The sequence below is a fragment of the Chiloscyllium plagiosum genome, unplaced genomic scaffold (assembly GCF_037043375.1).
Source record: "Chiloscyllium plagiosum isolate Xiang-an unplaced genomic scaffold, Cpla_swu_hap1 HiC_scaffold_9, whole genome shotgun sequence".
NCBI classification, from domain to species: Eukaryota; Metazoa; Chordata; class Chondrichthyes; order Orectolobiformes; family Hemiscylliidae; genus Chiloscyllium; species Chiloscyllium plagiosum.
Genome location: NW_028270147.1, coordinates 122,855,255 through 122,877,615, shown reverse-complemented (window position 1 = coordinate 122,877,615; position 22,361 = coordinate 122,855,255). Strand labels below are relative to the sequence as shown.

The following is a 22,361-nucleotide window of genomic DNA, read 5'->3' as shown; positions in this document are numbered from 1 at the left end:
AGGTACTGGGGAAGCTGAAAGGTCTGAATGTGGATAACTCACCCAGACTGGATGAACTACACCAGTGTGTTCTGAAGGTGATCACTGAGGAGATTATGGGGACACTGGTGATGATCTTTCAGGAATCAATGGAGTCAGGGTGTGGAAGTATTTTCTAAATAAGGAAAGCATTTGGAGATCTAAAGCACTAACCTCATTCAGGTTTCTCTTAAGGTTAACAGGCAGGTCCAGTTTGTGCTTGGGAAGGCAAATGAAATGTTAGCATTCATTTCAATATGGCTAGAACACACGGGCAGAGATGTACTGCTGAGGCTGTGTAAGGCTCTGGTCAGACTGAATTTGGAATATTGTGAGCAGAATTGGGACCCATATTCTATGAAACTATGTGCTGGCATTGAAGGGGTTTACAAGAATGATCCTGAGGATGAAGAACTTGTCATATGAGGCGTGGTTGAGGACACTGGGTCTGTACTCGATGGAGTTTAGAAGGATGAGGAGGGATCTTATTGAAATTTACAGAATACTGATTGGCCTGGATAGAATGGGTGCAGAGAAGATGTTTCCAAAAACAGGAGAGACTCGGTAACCAAGGCACAGCCTCAGAATGAAGGGCCGACCCTTTCAAGCAGAGATGAGGACAAATTTCTTCAGCCTGAGGGTGGTGAATCTGTGGAATTCATTGTTACAGAGGGCAGTGGAGGCCAAGTCACTGAGTGTATTTAAGACAAAGATAGATAGGTTTGTGATTGTTAAGGGGATGGAAAGTTCCTGTGGAGCAGGCAGGAGAATGGGGGTGAGAAGCATATCTGCCAAGATCAAATGGCAGAGCAGATTCAATGGGCTGAATGGCTGATTTCTGCTCCTATTTCTTAAAGTCTTATGGAGAGTTTCCCCAAAACCCTGGAACACTGAACCCACTGGACTGTGAGCCCTGCAGTAGCTGTTTGTCATCAGAACTCTGCAAAGAGATAATCCAAAAGTAGAAAGAGTGTGCATCCATGTGGGAACTTCAAAATGTTTCCCAGCTCCTGGAATATCATGAGTGTAGGAAGTGTGGTCAGTGACAGCAGTTGGAGCTCCGGGGTTCAGCAGCAGGTGTCAGTACAGAGCATCCGTGAGGCTGAGAGCTCCGTGGAGAGCACGTTTCTAGATGTGGTCACTCTGCAGCTTTAGAGTATGCAGGGAGAGAGGGAATGGGGGAGCAGCAGACAGTCCAAAAGGACCAGGCAGCTAGTACAGAAATCCCCTGAGTGCATCCCACTCTACAACCAAGATTCAGTTTGGAATCCTGATGAGAATGATGGTTCATCTGGGGAGTGCAGCCAGAGGCAAGTCCATGGCACCACGGGGGGCTCAGCTGTGCGGGGGGGCACAAGGAAGACTGGAAGAGCGATAGTGAGAGGAGATTCGAGAGTGAGGGCAATCGGTAGGTGTTTCTGCAGCTGCAGATGGGAATCCAGGATGGTGTGTCTCCCTGGTGCCAGGGTCAAGGATGTAACTGACCGTCTGCAGAGCACCCTGAGGGGAGACGAGGAACAGGCAGCATTAGTGGTCCACATTGGTCCTAGTGACAAAAGGAGAAAAGTGGTCTTGCAGTCGGGAGCTTCGGAGGGAATTAGCAGCAGGAACTCAAAATAGGAGTCGCCGGATTATTCCCAGTGTCCCATGCAGTTGAGAATAGAATCAGGAGGTGAACACAGGTGACTGTGGGGCTGGAAAGAGAATCCATGAGGGAGGGCTTTAGATTCTTGTGAGGTGGTTTATGAGCACTGTTAGAGAGAGTTTAAACTAACTTGGCAGGGCTGTGGGAACCAGGGGGGAATATCAGAGAGGAACACCAAGGTCCACAGAATCCTCAGTGCAGTCAATAAGTCACCTCCTAGTGCGAAGGATGTGGAGGAATGCAAATGCAAGGAATATACAGAGACCTGCAAATGTGATAGAGTTGTTATAAATGGGGGAAAGGGGTCTTTAGTTTCTGAATATAGTTTGGGGTAGCAGCAGTGTAATGGGCAGAGAGGTGCCAGAGTTGCGAGAATGTGTTCAGGTGAATTTTCAGGAGGCATCGGTGGCTCAGTGGTGGCTCAGGGGGGCAGCATGGTGGCTCAGTGGTCAGCACTGCAGCCTCAGTACCAGGGTCCCAGGTTCGATTCCAGCCTTGGATGACTGTCTGTGTGGGGTTTGCACATTCTCCCTGTGTCTGCGTGAGTTTCCTCCGGGTGCTCTGGTTTCCTCCCACAGTCCAAAGATGTGCAGATTAGGTGAATTGGCTGTGCTAAATTGCCCATAGTGTTAGATGCATTACTGAGAGGGAAATTGGTCTGGGTGGGTTACTCTTCGGAGGATTGGTGTGGACTTGTTGGGCCGAAGGGCCTGTTTCCACACAGTAGAGAATCTAATCTAATCATTGGCTGTGAAAAGGGCTAATAATACAATGGAATCTTGATCAACTGGGCCAGTGGGCTGAGGAATGGCAGATGGAGTTTAATTCAGATAAATGTGAGTGCTGTATTTTGGTAAGACACAAGAGATGGGTGAGATCCCAAACAAATATTTCAGGTCAGTATTTATTGGGGAGAAAGCTAGGGAATTTGGAAAAATAGTGATGTCGTGAAAAGAGATCACACACAAATGAGGAGACGCAAAAGATCTTAAAACACATAAAGGTAGGGAAAACTATGGAAGAGATTGCTGGGCCCCTTGCTGAGATATGTGTATCACTGACAACTATGGGTAAGGTGCTGGAGAACCAGAGAGGTTGGCTAATGTTATGCCATTATTTGAGAAAGACTGTAAGGAAAAGCCAGGGAATTGTAGACCAGTGAGCCTGATGTCAGTGCTGGGTAAGATGTTGGAGTGGATTCTGTGGGATAGGATTTACATTCTTTGGATAATCAATGTGGTTCTATGCATAGGAATTCATGTCTCCTGAATTTGATTGAGGAGGTGACAAAAGAAGATTGATGAAGACAGAACAGTAAACATTGTCTATATGGACTTTAGTAAAGTGTTTGACAAGGTTCCACATGATGGACTGGTTAGTAAGGTTAGACCACATGGGATCCGGGGGAGTGAGCCACTGGGGTAAAAAAATTGGATTGAAGATAGGAGACAGACAGTGATGTTTAAAAGGTTGCTTTTCAGACTGGAGATCTGTGAATAGCTGTGTGCCACAAGCATTGGTGATGGTTTCACTGCTTTTGTCATTTAAAGAAATGATTTGGATGTGAATATAAGAGTTACAGTAAGTTTGTAGATGACATCAAAATTGGCAGGACAGTGGATAGTGAAGAAATTCATCTCAGGGTACAGTGGGACCCTGATCAGATGGGGCAATGGGCAGAGGTGTGGCAAATGGAGTTCAGTTTAGTAAATGTGAGATGTTGCATTTTGGAAAGACAAACCGGGGCAGGACGTATACAGTTAATGGTAGGGCCCTGTGGAGTGTTGCTGAACAAAGAGATTTAGGGGTGAAGATGCAGGTGCATTATTCCTTGAAAGTGGGGTCACAGGTAGACAGGTTGATGAAGAAGGTGTTGGGTATGCTTGCCTTTATTGGTCACTGCATCGAGTACAGGAGTTGGGACATCATGTTGCAGCTATATAGGAGATTGGTGAGGCCACTTTGGGAATAATGTGAACAATTCTGATCACGCTGCGATAAGAAGGATGCTGTTAAACTTAAAAAGCTGCAGAAAATATTTACAAAGACATGGCCAGGAATTGGAGGGTTTGAGCGACAGGGAAAGGCTGAAGAAACTGGGACTATTTTTCCTGCAGCATCTAAGGCCGAGGGGTGACCTTATAAATGTTTATAAAATCATGAGGGGCATAGACAGGGTGTATATCCAAGGTCTTTTCCTTGGGAAAGGGATTCCAAAACAAGAGGGTATAGGCTTAAGGTGAGAGGGAAAAGATTCAAAAGGGACCTGAGGGGTAACTTGTCACACAGAGGGTGGTATGTGTATGGATCGAGCTGCCAGAGAAAGTGTTGGAGGCGGATACAATTACAGCATTTAAAACACATTGGGATGGGTACATAGCTAGGAAGGTTTTCGAGGGATGTAAGTTAAATGCTGGTTAATAGGATGAGGTCAGTTTAGGATATCCGGTTATCATGGACAAGTTGGACTGAAAGGTCTGTTTCCACGTTGTATGACTCCATGACTATGAGGGGCTGGAAAAGCTGAGAATTTTTACTCTGACGCGTAAGAGTCTGAGGAGTGACTTATAAAACTTATAGAGGTTTATAAGACCATGAGGGTCATAGATAATGTGAATAATTCAGGAAGGAGGTGACATTTTGTAGAAATGGCAAAAAATATTTCCAAAGATTATTCCAGGGATGAGGAACATCAGTTATACAGATTGATTGGAGAATTTGGGACTGTCTTCTTTGGAGAAGGCTGAGAGATTTATTTGAGGAATTAAAAGCAGGAGGGGCCTGGATACAGTAAATAGGGAGAAAATGTTCCCAATTGAGAAAGGATTGAGACTGAGAGACCACAGATTGAAAGTAATTGGGAAAAGTAACAAAGTGAGGTGGGGAACAACATGTTCAGCCAGCGAGTGGTTAAGGTGTGGAATGTACTGCCTGAGAGTGTGGTGGAGGCAGCTTCAATTGAAACATTCCGAAGGGAATGAGACTATTATTTGAAATGGAACAATGTGCAGGGTGACAGGGAGAAGGCAGGAGAATGACACTCAGTGAATTGCTCATTCAGAGAGCCAGTACAGACAGGATGGGTAGAATGGCCTCCGTGTGCGCTGTAACAATTCTGTGATTTTGTGATTGAGCAGAGTTAAAACTGGGGGAGGTGGGAGCTCGGTGTCTCACTGTGCTGCTGCTGCTGAGGTCAGTGAGATCAGAGACTGGGACAGGGAGCCAGAGCTCACATCAAACTCTGCCCGTGTCTGTCACACTGAGACTGGCAGGAGGCTACTCACTGATTTCACTCCATGCTGCAGGAATGGGACCACAGGCTGCAAATGGACAGAGCTCCTCCACACGGTGAGTAAAACTTACTGACTTAGATCTTGTTTTTTAAAGGGAGCAATGGAACTAAAGAAATACAGCTGGACACCCTGTTAGACACAGTGCTCCTCAATCAACCATTTCATTCACTGCAGCTCCCCACTAACACCTTCAACAATTCAGCATTTGTGTTTTAAAAAGTTGCTTCAGTACTGTAAGGGTTAATAACGGAGGATTGAGGTTTACTTACTCAGTCTGAGCTTGGTTCCTTGACCGAATGTAAGCCACAGTGAACGCTCTCAGTGCAGAGGCTGTACAAAAACCTCTGCTCTCTGCTTCCCCCCATCACTCTCAATCTCTCCCTGTCTCAGTCTCTCATTCACTCTCACCCTCTTTCTGGCCCTCTCTTTCTCTCCCTCATTCATGTGTCTTTCTGTCTCTGTCTCTCTGTGTCCAGCTGGGCTTGGGAGTTTTGTGAAATTTATTTTTCGATGTTAAATCTTGCAGCTGCTCTTCAAGCGTGGCCATAAGGGCTAAAAGGGAAACTTGAAGCCTTCAGTGAGCAGTGGACACCACAGGGACTGGAGTGTGTAGTGGACAGTGACAATCCCAGTATGGAGTAATTTGTTCAGTTTCATTTGCATCTAGCTGTGGATGTGCCAGTTCAGGTGGTGGGACTGTGTCCATTATCATACATTTATATAACTGGGGATGTGTCAGTACAGGAGGTGATGCTGTGTGTATTGAGGTTTTTGTATGGCTCTGTATCACTGTGTAGAGCAGAGCTGCTATACCAGTTGTTCTGACAGTAATAGTCAGCGACATCCTCATTCTGAACGTTGCTGATTGTCAGGGTGAAACTGGTCCCGGATTGAGTGCCAGTGAATCGATCGGAGACTCCTGTGAATCGATCTGTGGCACCACAGATCAGGAGAGAGGGTTTCTGACCTTCTCGCTGCTGGTACCAACTGAGGTAGTAGCTAATGTCTTGACTGGCCGTACAGGTGATGGTTGCGGTCTGGCCCAGTCCCACACTGACAGCACCGGGGGAGACTGGGTCATGGTGATGTCCCCACTGATACCTGAGGGGTCAGAGAGAAACACAGTGAAGTCAGAACTGTCACAGAAAGAGCCTGTCAAATGAGAGATTGTTGGAGACACTGAGCATTCCTCTGGTTTCAGCATTTTCCCTTCAATCACAAGTCAGTGGAACTGGAGTGAAATGGAGAGCAGCTAAAGATTCAAGGTGGAAGGAGAGAGTTTTGTACCTGCGACACAGAATGCCAGGGGCCAGATCAGCTGGATGTGTGAAATCATGGTATGTGCTCCTGTCCCTGCGCCTGGTTCCTGATAAACTCTCCCTTCACTGGGCTCTGCTTTATAAAGCTGCAGCCTGTGAGAGTCTGACTGGGTGTTCCTCAGTATGTAAATGGCATCAGGCAGAGAGAGCCACGTCAGCCCCTCACACTTCCTCTTCTCTCTCTCTTGTCCTTCCTTTTCATACTTCCTTTCTCCCTTTTCCCTTTTTTTCTCTTTCTCACCTTTCTCTTGTATATATTTCTGTTATTCGTTGACTTTCTCCCTCTTTTTCTATTTCCGTCTCTGACTCTGTCCTCTCCCAATTACATAACCACTTTCCCTTTTTCCATGTATGTTTGACACTCTGTTTATCTCCATTTCATTCTGTGTTTGTTGGTTTCTCTCTCTCTTTCTTATCATTCATTCTTCTCCTTCACATATCTTTCTACCTAATTCCTCACTCGTTCTCTCCTTATACCCTCAATCTCTAATTGCCTCACTCTCTCTTTGTCTGTCTCCCTCCCTCCGGTCACTCTCTAACTGATCTCAATAACAGGCATTATTCCAGGACATTGGAACAGTGAGACCTGGGACAGCAATTAAATGCCTCGCCCTCTCTCACTCAATCTCACAATGTACACTCTCTTTCTCTCTCTCTCTCTCTCTCTCTGTCTTCTGTCTCTCTCTCAACCAGAAGCACAATGACATGAACAGTATTTAACAAGTCTGTACTGGGCATCAATGATCTCACAACACCAATCCCAGCTTGGCATTGGGGGAGAGGATCAGCCATGATCATATTGAATGACAGAGCAGCCTCACAGAGCCAATCCCTATCCCTAATCCTAACCCTACTGCTGCTCTCTGTTTCTATCTTTATGTGCCTGTGTAATCTCCAATCTCTGCCCCTGGATATTGATCCCTCTACTCATGGAAAACGTTGCCTTCCTTTCCACCCTATCTCTGCCCCTCATAATCTTATAACCCTTAAGCAGGTTCCCTCTCAACCTTCACTGCTCCAAGAGAAACAATCCCAGCCTTTCCAATCCTTCCTCATAGCTCAGACTCTCCAGGCCAGGCAACATCCTGGGAAATCGCTGCACCCTCTTGAGTTCAGTCATATCCTTCTCATAATGTGGTGACCAGAACATGTCTGTCTGTCTGTCTCTCTTTCACTAGATTCCCTTTACTCTTAGTCTCACGCCTGCTCTGCATCTTTCTCTCTCTCTCTTTCTCTCTCTGTCCCCTCTCTCTCAGTCACACTGTCTCATACTCTATCTCGCTCTATCTCTATTCTTCAACTCCACCATCTCTACCTCTCTCTCTCTCCCTCCCTTTTCCTCATCTTACACTGCCTCAGACTCTTTATCCCGCTCTCTCTCACTTTCACACCATGTCCTTCTTGTCTCTCTCGCCAACAGTCTCTCTCTCTCCCTCTCACTCACTCTCTCTCCCTCCCTCTCTCTGCCTTTCCAATAATGTCCCAAGTGGTAAAAGTTAAATACAGGGTAAATCTGCTCCAGCTCTACCCCACTAATGGATGTTAACCCTTGACACCAAGAGTATGTCTACTCCTGGAGTAAAACCCCATTTCCCACATTGACCAGGATTTGGCCTCTCTCAGGAAGACGGTCAGTTTCATGTCAAATGAAGGGCAATTCTGTGCTGTTGACCTATTCTTACTGGGGACTGGTTTGGACACAAACCTCATTCCATGAAGGCCCAGCAGAGAGAGGAAATCCTCAGGCCGTCAGTGTGAGCTGGAGGGACAGGACAGGCTCTGACCCATTGACCCATCCATCCATTCACAACATATTCCAATCCATTCCCCTCACCTTCCCCTTCCATGTTCAAGCTCCAGTTTTACTGGGATGAGGATTGGACCATCACACAGTTACTACAGAAAGGAAATGAGCCCCACACTCACCATGTTATCCATGTCCCACTGGACTGTCCAATGGAGACCAGTAAGCATGGAATTAATTCCCACTGAACTCTCCAGTAGAGACCATTAAACAGGTGCCTCTTTGCCACTGGAGTCTCCAATGGAGACCAGTAAAGATGGGTCTATTTCCCACTGAATACTCCAGCGGAGATTAGTTAACATGGAGCTTATTCCTGTTGGGCCCTCCAATAGAAACCAGGAAAGAAAGGCCTCCATTTCTTTGAACTCTCCAGTACAGACCAGTAAATATGGACCAGCTTCAAACTGGAACCTCCAATACAGACCAGTAAACATGTGACTCTTTGTGACTGGCTCCTCCAATACAGACCAGTAAACAAGGATCTCATTGCCTTAGCAAGATTGAATTTCGGAATGAGGAGCAGGAATAGGTAATTCAACTCTTCAAGCCCGTTTCCTATTTAACATGATCATGGCTGATCTTAACCTCCTCTCCACTTTCCAGACTGCTACCTATTGCCCTCTATCCTGCTTTTCATCAGAAAGATATCTGTTTCTTTCCTGAATCTGTTGATTGATTCTGCCTCCATTGTGCTTAAGGAAGGGGGTGGGGGGAAGTGGGGAGCGGGGTAGGAGGGGTTGGTGGTGGTGCGCACTGACTTCCAACCCTCTGAGAGAAGTTGTTGGAATGGAACAGATTCCATACAGTATCGAACCAGGCCATTCAGCCCAACAAGTCCACACCGACCCTTCAAAAAGCATTTCACCCAGAGCCATTCCTGAACCCATTCCCTGTAACCCTACATTTCCCATGACTAATGAATCTAACCTACACTTTCCTGGACACTATGGGTAAATTAGCATGGCCAATCCTTCTAATGCATACATCATTAGACTGTGGGAGGAAATCGGAGCACACAGATGAAACCCACACAGACAGGGGGAGAATGTGCAAACTCCATACAGTTGCCCGAGGGTGGAATCGAACCTGGGTCCCTGGCACTGTGAGGCAGCAGTGCTCACCACTGCACTACTGTGCCACCTGTAGCTTCTCCTCATCTCAGTTTTAAACATACCTCCTCTCACTCTATATCTATGACCTATTGTTTGAGACTGGCCCACAAGAGAGAACATCTGTTCCATGTCCGGCCTATCAATCCCCTTTAGCATCTTATATACTTCACTCAGATCCCCCCTTCATGCGACTGAATTCCAGTGAGTACAGGCCCAAGCTATTCAACCATTCCTCATATGACAGCCCTTTCATCCTGGGAATCAGTCTGATGAACATCCTCTGAACTATATCCAGTGCCACCATATCCTTCACCAAGTAAAGAGACCAAAACTGGACACAATGCTTCAGATGTGGTCTCACTAATGCCTCATAGAATTGTAACAATATTTCTTTATTTCTGTAATCCAGTCCTTTTATAATAAATACCAAGATTCCAATTGCTGCAAGAAATGCCAACATTTCAATTCCATGAGACTCAATTGGAACCTCCAACAGAGATCAGTAAACATGGGCCTCCATCCCACTGGAATGTCCAATGGACAGCAATAAGCCTGAACTTCTTTCCCACTGGACCCTCCAGTATTGGAGCTTCAAACCCCACATCCTCTCCATCACATTGGTCTCTTATTTAAATCTCCACTACATTGTTTGTCTCTGCACTACATCAGCCCCTTGACCACAGAAACTCTTATTCCTGCTTATCTCACCTCCAAATTCCATCATTCTGATGTCCTCTCTCAGCTTACTCCATCTGTGCTCCATAAATTCCAAATTGTCTGAAATGGAATGGCCCCTTCCCTGCCTCACACCAAGGACGAGATGGACAGATTTGATATTAGTAATGAGTTGCAAGGTTACGGAGAGTGGGTGTGGTCAGAATTGGTCAAATTGATGACGGCTCCTGCAGTTGAATATCCTGCTGGCAGGCTCCAGCCTTTTACACACAGACTGGAGAAGTGTGTATGGTTGGAATATATTGTAAAGTTCCATAGAATTAAACCTCAGCATCAAATGTCCCTCAGGAGGGGAGAGAGAATGTTCAGGGTCCTGAGCTCCATTTCCCAGCTCAGGCAGTTCGACTACCAATGAATGAATGAGATGCCAACTTGGAGCCCAGATTAGGGGCAGTCTCTGCTGTGGACCAAAGTCGACAAGAGGCAACTGGAGATTGAGCTGTAAAGGAAAGATTTGCTGGGTAATGGGGAGAGAGAGGGCAGTAGGACGAATTGGATCACTCACAGACACCATGGGCTGAATGGCCTCTTCCTGTGCTAGGGGGAGCAGATTTAGGACTAAATAGAGAAGGAACTTCTTCACCCAGAAGGTTGTGAATGTATGGAATTCCCTGCCCAGCGAAGTCGTTGAGGTTTCCTCAGTAAATGTTTTTAAAGCTAAGACATGTAAATTTTTGAACAGTAAAGGAATCAAGGGTTTTGGTGAAAAGGTGGGTAAGGGGGAGCTGAGGCCATGAAAAGATCAGCCATGATCTTACAGAATGGCAGAGCGGCCCAAGAGGCCAGATAGCCTGCTCCTGCTCCTGGTTTTAATGTTCTTATGTGCTGTCAGATTCCAGGGAGTGCAGACGGTTCCCAGTTTTCTCCCATCTCAGTAACAAACGTCCAGCTGCTCTGAGCTCCTTCTTTCACTTCCTCTCTTGGTAAAGTTTCAACCTTGCGCTCTGACAGTCTTTGCAGTTATTTTTTACACTGGGGCTTTCTGCTGTGGTCAGAGTCTCTAATAATAAGTGTCCAATCAGTGACAATCACAGCAGCTAAGAGCAGTCAGGACTGAGAAGCCAGGCTCACTGTGAAACACATTGTGAAGATCAAATCCATCCTCTTCAGATCCCGGTACAACCTCCATCCCTCTCCCTGAGCACTGTCTACTGCTCAACCAGACTCTTGACAAAAACAGAATACCTCAGCAGGTCTGGCAGCATCTGGGGAAAGAAATCAGAGTTAACCTTTCAGGTCGAGTGACCCTTCTTAAGAACAGTTCTGAAGAAGGTTCACTTGTCCCAAAATGTTAACTCGGCTTTCTCTCCACAGATGGTGCCAGACCTGCCGAGCTTTTCCAGCAATTTCTGTTTTTTTTTCCTCATTTGCAGCATCTGCAGCTTTTTCAGCTTTTATTTAGTATCAGACTCCTTACAATCTTGGCCTCATCTTTGAGGCTGATCTAAGCCCCAAATCCTCCACATCACAGAGATCACTCACTAAAAGTCCCAGCCGTTGCTTTGGGACTCCAAACGTGATCATTCTAATGTTGTCCTGGGCCACATCACGGCCACTGCCCTCTGTAAACTTCAGCTCACCCCAAACTCTGCTGCCCGTATCCGAACTCAAAAAAAAAACATCCCAATCACCCACCATCCTCACTGAGCGACATTGGCTCCCGGTACAACAACGCCTCGATTTTCAAATTCTCGTCATTGTTCTGAAGTCCCTCCTTGTCCATCCACTCTCCCCATCTCTGTAATCTTCTCCTAGCTGCCTCACTCAGTGTGGTCAGCAATCTTGGATATATGGCTCTCTATTCCTTCATCCAACTCATTGAGAAATATTGTGAAATGCTAAAGTCCCAGGACGGATCCCTGGGCACACCACTATTCACCTCTTGCTCATTGGAGGACACACACATTATTCCCTCACTCTGTCTCCTATCTCCAAACTAATTCCTAACCCAAGGCAAATGTTTTTCTCTAATTCAATATGTTTCCACGTTGATGAACAGTCTCTCAAACAGTGAAACTCGGAGCAGGAATAGGCCATTCAGCCCTTCAAGCCTGTTCTGCCATTCAATATGATCATGGCTGATCATCCAACTCAGTTGTCTGTTCCTGCTTCCTCCCCATAACCTTTGATCCCTTTCATTCTAAGAACTGTATCGTGCCCTTTCTGGAAAATATTCAGTGGTTTGAGCTGAACTGCTTTCAGTGACAGAAACTTCTACAGGCTTCCTGTAGAATGAAAACATTTCTCTTCATCTCAGCCCTAAATGTCCTTTTCCATATCCTTAAACTGTAATCCTTGATTCTGGACTCCCTCCTCATCAGGAAAGTCCTGCCTTGTCCTGTTAGGATTTTAGAGTTTTCAGTGTGACTCCCCTCAATCTTCTAACCTCCGGTGAATATAATCCTAACTGATCCAATTTCTCATCAGATCTAAGTGCTGTCATCCCAGGAATCAGCCTAGTAAACCTTCACTGCCCTCCCTCCACAGTCAGAACATCCTTCCTCAGATAAGTAGACCAAAACTGCACAAATACAATCATAAAATCGCACAGTACAGAAGAGGCCCTTCGATCCATTGTACCTGTACCATCCAAACTACAGTAAACCTGCATTCAACCAACTTTCCAACACAAGGCCCATAGCTTTAAATGTTATGATATTTCAAGGGTTAATCCTCAACTACCAGCCCAGAAAATGCAAACCAGACCCCCACCACCCTCTGGGTGAAAATCACCTCTTCAAATCCCCTCTGAAGCTCCTGTCTTTCACAGTGAATGTGTGCCAACTCCGAAGAATAGGGACACCTGCTTTCTATTCATTCTGTCCATTCCCGTCATACCCGTTTACACCTCTATCAGGTCCTCTCAACCTTCTCTGCTTCAAAGAAAACAACCCGAGTTTATCCAGACTCTCTTCATCGCTGAAATGCTTCATTCCAAGCAACATCCTGGTTAATATCCACTGCACCCCCTCCAGTACAATCCCATCCTTCTGATCACGTGGTGACCAGAACTGCACACAGTACTGCAGCTGTGGCCTAACCAAAGTTCTGCACAGCTCCAACATATCTTCCTTGGTCTTCTAATCTATACCTGAAATGATAAAGGCAAGTGTCCCATATGACTTCATAAATACCTTATTCACCTGTTACATCGTCCAAAGATCATCACCTCACATGTATCAGGGGTAAGTTCCACCTGACTCTGATCTGCCCATCTGACCAATCCAGTTAGATCCTCCTGTAACCTCAGACCTTCTTCCTCACTGTCAACCATCTGCCAAACCTTGTGTCATCTACAAACTCAGTCATCATCCACTCACCCCCACCCCTCACCTCTCACATTCTCATCTTCATTGTTTAAATATATCCTGAACAATAAGGGACCCAGCAGTGATCCCTGTGGTATCCCACTGCACACTGGGCCCAGTCACACAAACAACTTTTTGCCTCCACCTTCTGTCTCCTGTCACTGAACCAGTTTTGGTTTGAATATTCCAGGTGTGGACTCACAAGGCCCCATACAATTACAGCAATGCATCCCTGATCCTGTACTCAAATCCTCTCATGTGAAAGGTAACATATCATTTACATTCTTCACTGCCTGCTGCACGCTGACTTTCAGTGACTGGTATACACAGACACAGGCATCTCTGCATCTTCTTCACAGCTTCCCCTCCCACCCAGCTTTGTGTCATCTGCAAACTTGGAGATATTACTCTTAAGTCCCCTAATCTAAACCATGAACAAATATGTGAATAGCTGCGTCCAGGCCTGTGGTACCCTTTCAGAAAAAGGTCTGTTTTTTTTTTACTCTTTATTTCCAGCCTGCCAACCAGTTCTCTATCCATGACAGTACACTGCCCCCAGTCCCATAAGTCTTACTTTTATACGCTAATTTCTACTGTGGGACTTAATAAAAGCCTTCTGAATGTTCCAGATAAACCACATCCGTTGGCTCCCCCTTGTCAAATCCGCTCATTACATCCTCGAACAATTCCAGTCAATTTGTTAAGCATGACTTCCCTTTCACAAACCATGCTGACTCTGCCTAATCCTGTCACTGTCTTCCACTTGCTCAGTGATTAAATCTTTCACAACGGACTTGAGTATTTTTCCCAATACCAATGTCAGGCTGATTGGTCCAGGTTGCCCACTTTTCTCTCTCCCTCCCATTTTAAATAGTGATGCTACATTCGCAATGCTCCAGTCACTGGGAACAGTTCCAGAATCGATAGAATCTTGAACATCAATGTTCCCAAAATTTTTGGGCAATTCCTGAAGTAATCTGAAATGTAGATTTTTGGTCCCTGCGGATTTATCAAACTTTAATCCCATAAATTTTCCAAAACCATTTCCCAAATAAAACTAATTTTCTTCAGTTCTGCCCTCAGTCTCTACCCTGTCGTCCCAAAATGTTTCAAATGTATTGGAGTTTTCCATTGTGTACAAAGATCCAGAATGCAGCAAAGGCAGGAATTTCCTTGACTCTTGTCAGCGGTACTTCTCAATATACTTTCATCAAATCAATTTTCGATAGGAATGACGCACTACCCACCATTTCAATGCAATCTTCTGACCAGGGAATAGGATATAAATCCATCTTTGTGACTACATTCACTTTCCCATAGTGTACACAGAATCGAATTGAAACATCTGGCTGAGTCACCAAACAACAGAACTCCAATTACTCTTAACAGTTCAATCAGGATACCCTCTCTTGTTTGTGATCAGTAATTTGCTGATTTTTAGATGGTTTGAATCATCCCCAGATCCCTGGTTCCGCAAATGGGCTTATTTAAAAGTGTGAAATTAAGAAGGCAATAGACAGGTGTTTCAGGGCAAAAGAATCTCTGTGTTTATTCAGAACAGGCCTGTGTCTGGAAGCTCTTGTTCAGATCGCGTTTGGTTGGTGTTCCTGCTCTCGGGTGTCCTTTGTTGCAATGATGCTCTTGGTTTGGTTCCTGGATGCAGCTTCTCTGTTCAGCCTCTGTGGTTCTTGGTTCTGAAGCTGCTTGTTGGTCGTGTGTGTTAGTAGGCCGAGGTTGTAAAAGTTCGTTTCAGTCAAGAGAATGTGTTCTGGTTGGTGCCCCTTTCAGAGTTGAGGTGTGAACTGGAATTCCAGGCAAAACAATAGTTCCAGGCAGCTATTTTAAAAAAAAATCCAGGGTTTTAGATGATACTGACTTTTGCTCAATCCTACACAAGAGAACTCCAATTACTCTGACAGTTCAATCAATTGATTCGCCAACAAGCATTGAGCTTCATTTGTTACTTTGGCTTGCTTCTCTGGTTTTAATCAAAATGGATTTTGTTTTATTGGGTCCGAATAACCTACATCCACATCATGTTCGATTAATCTGGGACACCTAAGTGTATCTTTTAAAGACCATGTATCAGTGCAGAGTTAGGCCATTCAGCCCATCACGTCTGCTCTGCCATTCGATCATAATTGATTTGTTTGTCAACCCCATTCTCCTGCCTTTTCTCCATTACCCTTGATCCCTTTACCAATCAAGAATCCATCTATCTCTGTCTTAAATACACTCAATGACTTGGCCTCCACAGCATTCTGCGGCAATGATTAATCCACAGATTAACCACTCTCTGGATGAAAAAACTCCTCCTCATCTCAGTTCCTAAGGATGGTCCCTTCACTCTGAGGCTGTGCCCTCACTCTCTCTGCCAAGTGGAAACATCTTCTCCATGTCTACTCTATCTAGGCCTCCCCCTCATCCTTCCAAATTCCATCGAGTACAGACCGAAGATAGGCCCCAACCACTCCTCACACAAACTTCTTTGTATTCTCTGAGCAATCTCACTCTGTCCCTCTGTTGATCTTCCTCCAGATGCAAAAATACAGTGTCTGAATTCTCTAATATCTTTGAATTTGTTCACCTCATAGGAGGAAGTTCACTTTGGAAATTGTCCAATTGTCTTTGGATCTCATGCTTTTTCTCATCCTCTCATCCATTATACTCACTACTTGACACACCTATACACGACTGAATGGTTCCTCAAAAACTGGGTGAAGAATTAAGGATGCTGGTTCAATCACATGTTGAGGTTTACCTATAACTTGACAAGTTTTTTTAAAAATTTATTCATTTTGTGTAATGTGAGCATCACTGGCTGGCCAGCATTTGTTGCTTATCCCCAGTTGCCCAAGGCCAGCATTTATTGCTCATCCCTAATTCAATTCTTTTGTCCATGTTTGAACCAATCTGTAATGAAGCCAGGAGCTGAGTGACCATGGTGGAACCCAAACTGGGCATCACTGAGCAGGCTATTGCTGAGCAGGTGCTGATTGATAGCACTGTTGATGACACATTCCATCACTTTCTTGATGATTGAGAGGAGACTGATGGGCCGGTAACTGGCTGGTCGGATTTGTCCTGCTTTTTATGTACAGGACATAGTTGGGCAATTTTCCACATTGTTGGGCGATGCCAGTGTTATAGCTTTCTTGGAACAGCTTGGCTAGGGAAGTGGCAAGTTCTGGAGTACAAGTCTTCAGTCCTATTACCAAAATGTTGTCAGGGCCCATAGCCTTTGCAGTACCCAGTGCCTCCACCCATTTCTTGATAACACGTGGAGTGAATCGAATTGACTGAAGACGGTTTTCTTTAATGCTGAGAACCACTGGAGGAGGCCAAAATGGATCACCCACTCAGAACTTCTGGCTGAGGATTTCTGCAAAAGCTTCAGCCTTATCTTTTGCCCTGATGTGTTGGACTCTTCCATCATTGAGGATGGGGGTTTTTGTGGAGCCCTCTAATCCAGTGAGATGTTTAATCGTCTACCAGTACTCATGACTGGATATGACAGGACTGCAGAGCTTAGACCTGATCCATTGGTTGTGGGTTGTGTCATACTGTCTGTCACTTGCTGCTTGTGCTGCTTGGCATGCAAGTAGTCCTGTTTGGTGGTTTCACCAGGTAAATAACTCATCTTGGTAAAAACAATGACTGCAGATGCTAGAAACCAGAGTCTAGATTAGAGTGGTGCTGGAAAAGCACAGCAGTTCAGGCAGCATCTGAGGAGCAGTAAAATCAATCTTTCAGGCAAAAACCCTTCATCAGGAATACAGGAATACCTCATCTTGATGAATGACTGGTGCTGCTCCTGGTATGTCCTCCTGAATTCTCCATTGATCTCCATTAAACCAGCGTTGATCCCCTGGTTTAATGATAATGGTCCAGTCGGGGCTGGAGCACAATTCTGCTGCTGCTGATGGCCCACAGTGCCTCATGGATGCCCAGTCATGAGTTGTGAGATTGGTTGTAAGTCTGTCCCAGTTAGTCTCATGATAGTGCCACACAACACGATGGAGGCTATTCTCAATGTGAAGGCAGGTGTTGGTCTTCACAAGGACTGTGCGGTGGTCACCCTTACTGGTACTTTCGTGGACAGATGCATCTGCAGCTGGCAGATTGGTAAAGATGAGTTCAAGTATGATACATTTATAAAACTGCGCCACATCTTTATATATTTTTGGCTCAATAAAACACCTGATTCTGGATGCCTGTGGACAATTGGACAATTTCCAAATCCCCATGGTCCTGTCATGGAAATCTGATGTGCTTCTCACAATATCTCCCTATGATAGCTGGGTGGTACCACTAGCCAATGTCTAACCAACCATTCTTCATCTGGGGGTCCATGGAGAGTGGGGGAGGGGTCTCCACTTCCTCATCAGTGCTCCATTCTGAAGATAATAGTATTCTGAAACCCCTCCAGCCTCGACCTCAGGATGAACTGACTGTGCTCATTTATTTCATTCGGGATCTGCTTTTTGGATCTGCTGTAATTAGTGATCTCATACCAAACACTCCACCTGGATTATCTTCACTCTTTCGGAAAGTTTCAGCGATCCTTTCACTTGCTGTGGTGTCACATCACCCCTTATTGATGAATTTTGTTTAACCATTGCCCTGGTTACCTCACACGAAGGAGAGAGACCAGGAACCTGTCCCTGTCATTGTTCTGTTTCTTGGCCCTCCTTTGGACATTCTGTAATTATCGGGGAAGTTACTGCCTTTAGTCCTGACAAATCATTCCCCAGAAGGAAATCGCCTCCCTCAACAGGGAATGTTTTCCCCACTCCGACAATTACTTCTCCTGATAACAAATCACATTCCAGTTGCACTTTATACAATTGAAGTGGAATATATTCTCCACCAATCCCATTGATTAATACCTTAGCTCCCATCGAGCTCTCTGGAGGGAAAATCAATTCTTTCTCCAGTAACAATGATTGTGTTGTCCCTGTATCTCTCAGTTTGGTTCTGGGTTTAGCTGAAGAAAATATGGTCACCATTCCTTTTGATAAAAATCCTGTCCACCTCTCATCTACCTTCCAACTTCCTTTACTAATGACAGAATTCACCTCCAGCCTTTTTGTTATACTTACAGCTACAACCTGCTCCATGGGATTATCTGTTTGCATTCCCTCCTCTGACTCTTGTTTATTAACTCCCATAAATCTCCTGGGTCTACCTCACAGCTTTCAACATTCCATACGCACACGGCCCACCTTATTCCAAGAGAATCATTTAAACTTCTGATCGTCGCTTCCACCCTCAGCAATTTCTTTCTGAATCTGAAGAGTAGTTCTCGGGCACGTCCCTCCTGTCCATTCTCTCCCCTGTCTACCTGCCTTCCACACACACTCCCAATTTTAATTTTTCTCCCATTTCTGGGCCTGATGGGAATAAGTTTTCTGGATCGGTCTCCCATCAGGTGACTTCTCCACCTCCTGATGCTGCTTGGCTTGTTGTGCTCTTCCAGCCTCCTGTTTGTCTACTTTGGATTCCAGCATCTGCAGGGCTTTGGCTTTAACGAAGTCTATAATCATTAGCCATTCTCGCTGCTTGTCATGCTGTCGTTCCTCTTCAGGCTTTTACATGAATTCTGATTCTAGAACGGAAGGAAGTTTTAAATCCTTCTCAGAGAATAATTTCTCCGACAGCATTGTAAGTATTCTCAGCCTTTAATGCTCTTATCCACCTATCAACATTATTTTGCTGAATTCTCTCAAACTGAGTAGAAGTTTGTGGAGGCTGTTTCTGTAAGTTCTGAAACATCTGTCTGTATGTTTGTGGGATCAATGCATATGTGTTTTTCACCTTTTTACTTCCTCGTGATCCTGAGAATGTTCCTCTGGCAGGGATATAGAAACGTCTTGTGCCTCCCAAGTTCATTTTTGCATGGGCAAGCTCCATTGTTTTTCCTCACCTCATTTGTTTAAATATCTTCTCAATTGACATGAAAAATACCTCCTTCTCTTCATAGTCATAGAGTCATACAGCAAACAAACAGGCCGTTCTGCCCATCATGTCAATGCCGATCAGTAAACACCAAACTGCACTAATCCCATTTACCTGCACTTGGTCCATAGCCTTCCATGCCCTGGCATTTTATGTTCTCATCTGGATGTGTCTTAAATGTTGTGAGAGGAGCTGCGTCCACCACCTTCTCAGGCAGCACATTCTATGTGCACATTCTTCTGCGTATAATGCAGAAGTTGCAGGATCAGTTCATTCCTAAAAGGAAGAAAGATCCCAGGAGGAGGCATGGGCGGCCGTGGCTGACGAGGGAAGTTAAGAAACATATAAAGTTAAAAAAGAAAAAGTATAACATAGTAAAGATAAGAGGGAAAACTGAGGACTGGGAAGCTTTTAAAGAGCAACAGAGGATTACTAAGAAGGAAATACGCAGAGGAAAAATGAGGTACGAAGGTAAACTGGCCAATAATATAAAGGGGGATTGTAAAAGTTTTCTTAACTATGTGCAAGGCAAAAAAATGGTTCGGACTAAAATTGGGCCCTTGAAGACAGAAACAGGAGAATATATTACGGGGAACAAAGAAATGGCAGAAGAATTGAATTGGTACTTCAGATCTGTGTTCACTGGGGAAGACGCAAGCAATCTCCCTGAGGTAACAGTGGCTGAAGGACCTGAACTTAAGGGAATTTATATTTGCCAGGATTTGGTGTTGGAGAGACTGTTAGGTCTGAAGGTTGATAAGTCTCTGGGGCCTGATGGTCTACATCCCAGGATACTGAAGGAGGTGGCTCGGGAAATCGTGGATGCGTTGGTGATTATTTTCCAGAGTTCGATAGATTCGGGGTCGGTTCCTGAGGTTTGGAGGGTGACTAATGTTATACCACTTTTTAAGAAAGGTGGGAGAGAGAAAGCAGGAAATTATAGACCAGTTAGTCTGACCTCAGTGGTGGGAAAGATGCTGGAGTCTATTATAAAGGATGAAATTACGGCACATCTGGATAGTAGTAACAGGATAGGACAGAGTCAGTATGGATTTATGAAAGGGAAATCATACTTGACTAATCTTCTTGAATTTTTTGAGGATGTACCTCTGAAGATCCAGTAGATGTAGTGTACCTGGACTTTCAGAAAGCTTTTGATAAAGTCCCACACAAGAGGTTAGTGAGTAAAATTAGGGCGCATGGTATTGGGGGTAAAGTACTAGATTGGATTGAAAATTGGTTGGCTGATAGAAAACAAAGGGTAGTCATAAACTTTCGGAATGGCAGGCAGTGACCAGTGGGGTACCGCAGGGATCCGTGCTGGGACCGCAGCTTTATATAATATATGTTAATGATATAAAAGATGGTATCAGCAATAACATTAGCAAATTTGCTGATGATACAAAGCTGGGTGGCAGGGTGAAATGTGATGAGGATGTTAGGAGATTACAGGGTGACCTGGACAAGTTAGGTGAGTGGCAGATGCATGGCAGATGCAGTTTAATGTGGATAAATGTATGGTTATCCACTTTGGTGGCAAGAACAGGAAGGCAGATTACTACCTCAATGGAATCAATTTAGGTAAAGGGGCATAACAGAGAGATCTGGGTGTTCTTGTACACAGTCAATGAAGGCAAGCATGCAGGAACAGCAGGTAGTGAAGAAGGCTATTAGCATGCTGGCTTTCATAACAAGAGGAATTGAGTATAGAAGCAAAGAGGTGCTTCTGCATCTGTACAGGGCCCTGGAGTACTGTGTGCAGTTCTGGTCTCCAAATTTGAGGTAAGACATTCTGGCTATTGAGGGAGTGCAGCATAGGTTCACGAGGTCAATTCCTGGAATGGCGGTATTACCTTACACTGAAAGACTGAAGCGACTGGGTTTGTATACCCTTGAGTTTAGAAGACTGAGAGGGAATCTGATTGAGATATATAAGATGATGAAAGGATTGGACACTCTGTCAGCAGGAAACATGTTTCCGCTGATGGGTGAGTGCCGAACCAGAGGACACAGCTTAAAAATACGGGGTAGACCATTTAGGACAGAGATGAGGAGAAACTTCTTCACCCAGAGAGTGGTGGCTGTGTGGAATGCTCTGCCCCAGAGGGCAGTGGAGGCCCAGTCTCTGGATTCATTTAAGAAAGAGTTGGATAGAGCTCTCAAAGATAGTGGAATCAAAGGCTATGGAGATAAGGCAGGAAGACGATACTGATTAGGAATGATCAGCCATGATCATATTGAATGGCGGTGCAGGCTTGAAGGGCTGAATGGCCTATTCCTGCACCTATTGTCTATTGTCTATATTTCTACCACCCTCTGGAGAAAGAAAACAATCCTCAATTCCCCTCTAAACCACCTTTTCATCACATTAAGCTTATTCCCTCCGGTCATAGACATGTCTGCCATGGGGAAAAGATGATCACGATTAACTTTGTCTATGTCTGTCAAAGTTTTGTATACCTTAATCAGATTCACTACCCCACCACCCCCGCCCCACCCCCATGCTTCCTCTGCCCCAGAGGAAACAAACCCAGTCTATCCAGTCTCTCTCCTCATAACTAACACTTTTCATCCCAAGCAACATCCTGGTGAATCTCCTCTACATCCTCTCCAGTCCAATCATGTTCTTCCAACAGTGTCATGACCAGAACTGTACACAGTGTTCCAGATATGGCCGAACCAATGCTCTGTAAATTAACAACGAGACTTCCTTACTCCAATATTCTACACCCTGGCTAATGATGGCTAGCATCCCATATGCCAAATTCACCACCCTGTCTAGCTGTGCTGATACCTTCCGGGATCAATGTAGTTGTACACCAAGGTCCCTTTGTTCCTCACTACTCCCAAGGAACATAAGAACATAAGAGCTAGGAGCAGGAGTAGGCCATCTGGCCCTTCGAACCTGCTCCACTGTGCAATAAGATCATGGCTGATCTTTTCCTGGACTCAACTCCACTTACCTGCGCTCTCATCTTATCTCTTAATTCCTTTAAATGTTTAAAAATATTTACTGAAGTAGCGTCAACTACTTCACTGCGCAAGGAATTTCATAGATTTATGACCCTCTGGGTGAAGAAGTTCCTTCTCAATTCAATCCTAAATCTGCTCCCCTTAATTTTGAGGCGATGCCCTCTTGTCCAAGTTTCACCTGCCAGTGGAAATATTC

The 22,361-nt window shown here is 45.0% G+C and overlaps 1 pseudogene and 1 gene segment (V, D, J or C); both read right to left on the bottom strand.

Annotated features, from left to right (window-relative positions):
• Positions 1-22,361, bottom strand: part of LOC122545411 (centrosome-associated protein 350-like) — a 1,525,564-nt pseudogene that overhangs the window by 159,983 nt on the left and 1,343,220 nt on the right.
• LOC148149301 (Ig light chain C region-like) overlaps positions 1-22,361 on the bottom strand; it is a 29,542-nt gene that overhangs the window by 4,373 nt on the left and 2,808 nt on the right. Inside the window, 2 exon segments of the C gene segment in view lie at positions 5,924-6,057; positions 6,244-6,315. Coding sequence covers positions 5,924-6,057; positions 6,244-6,315 — 206 coding nt within the window.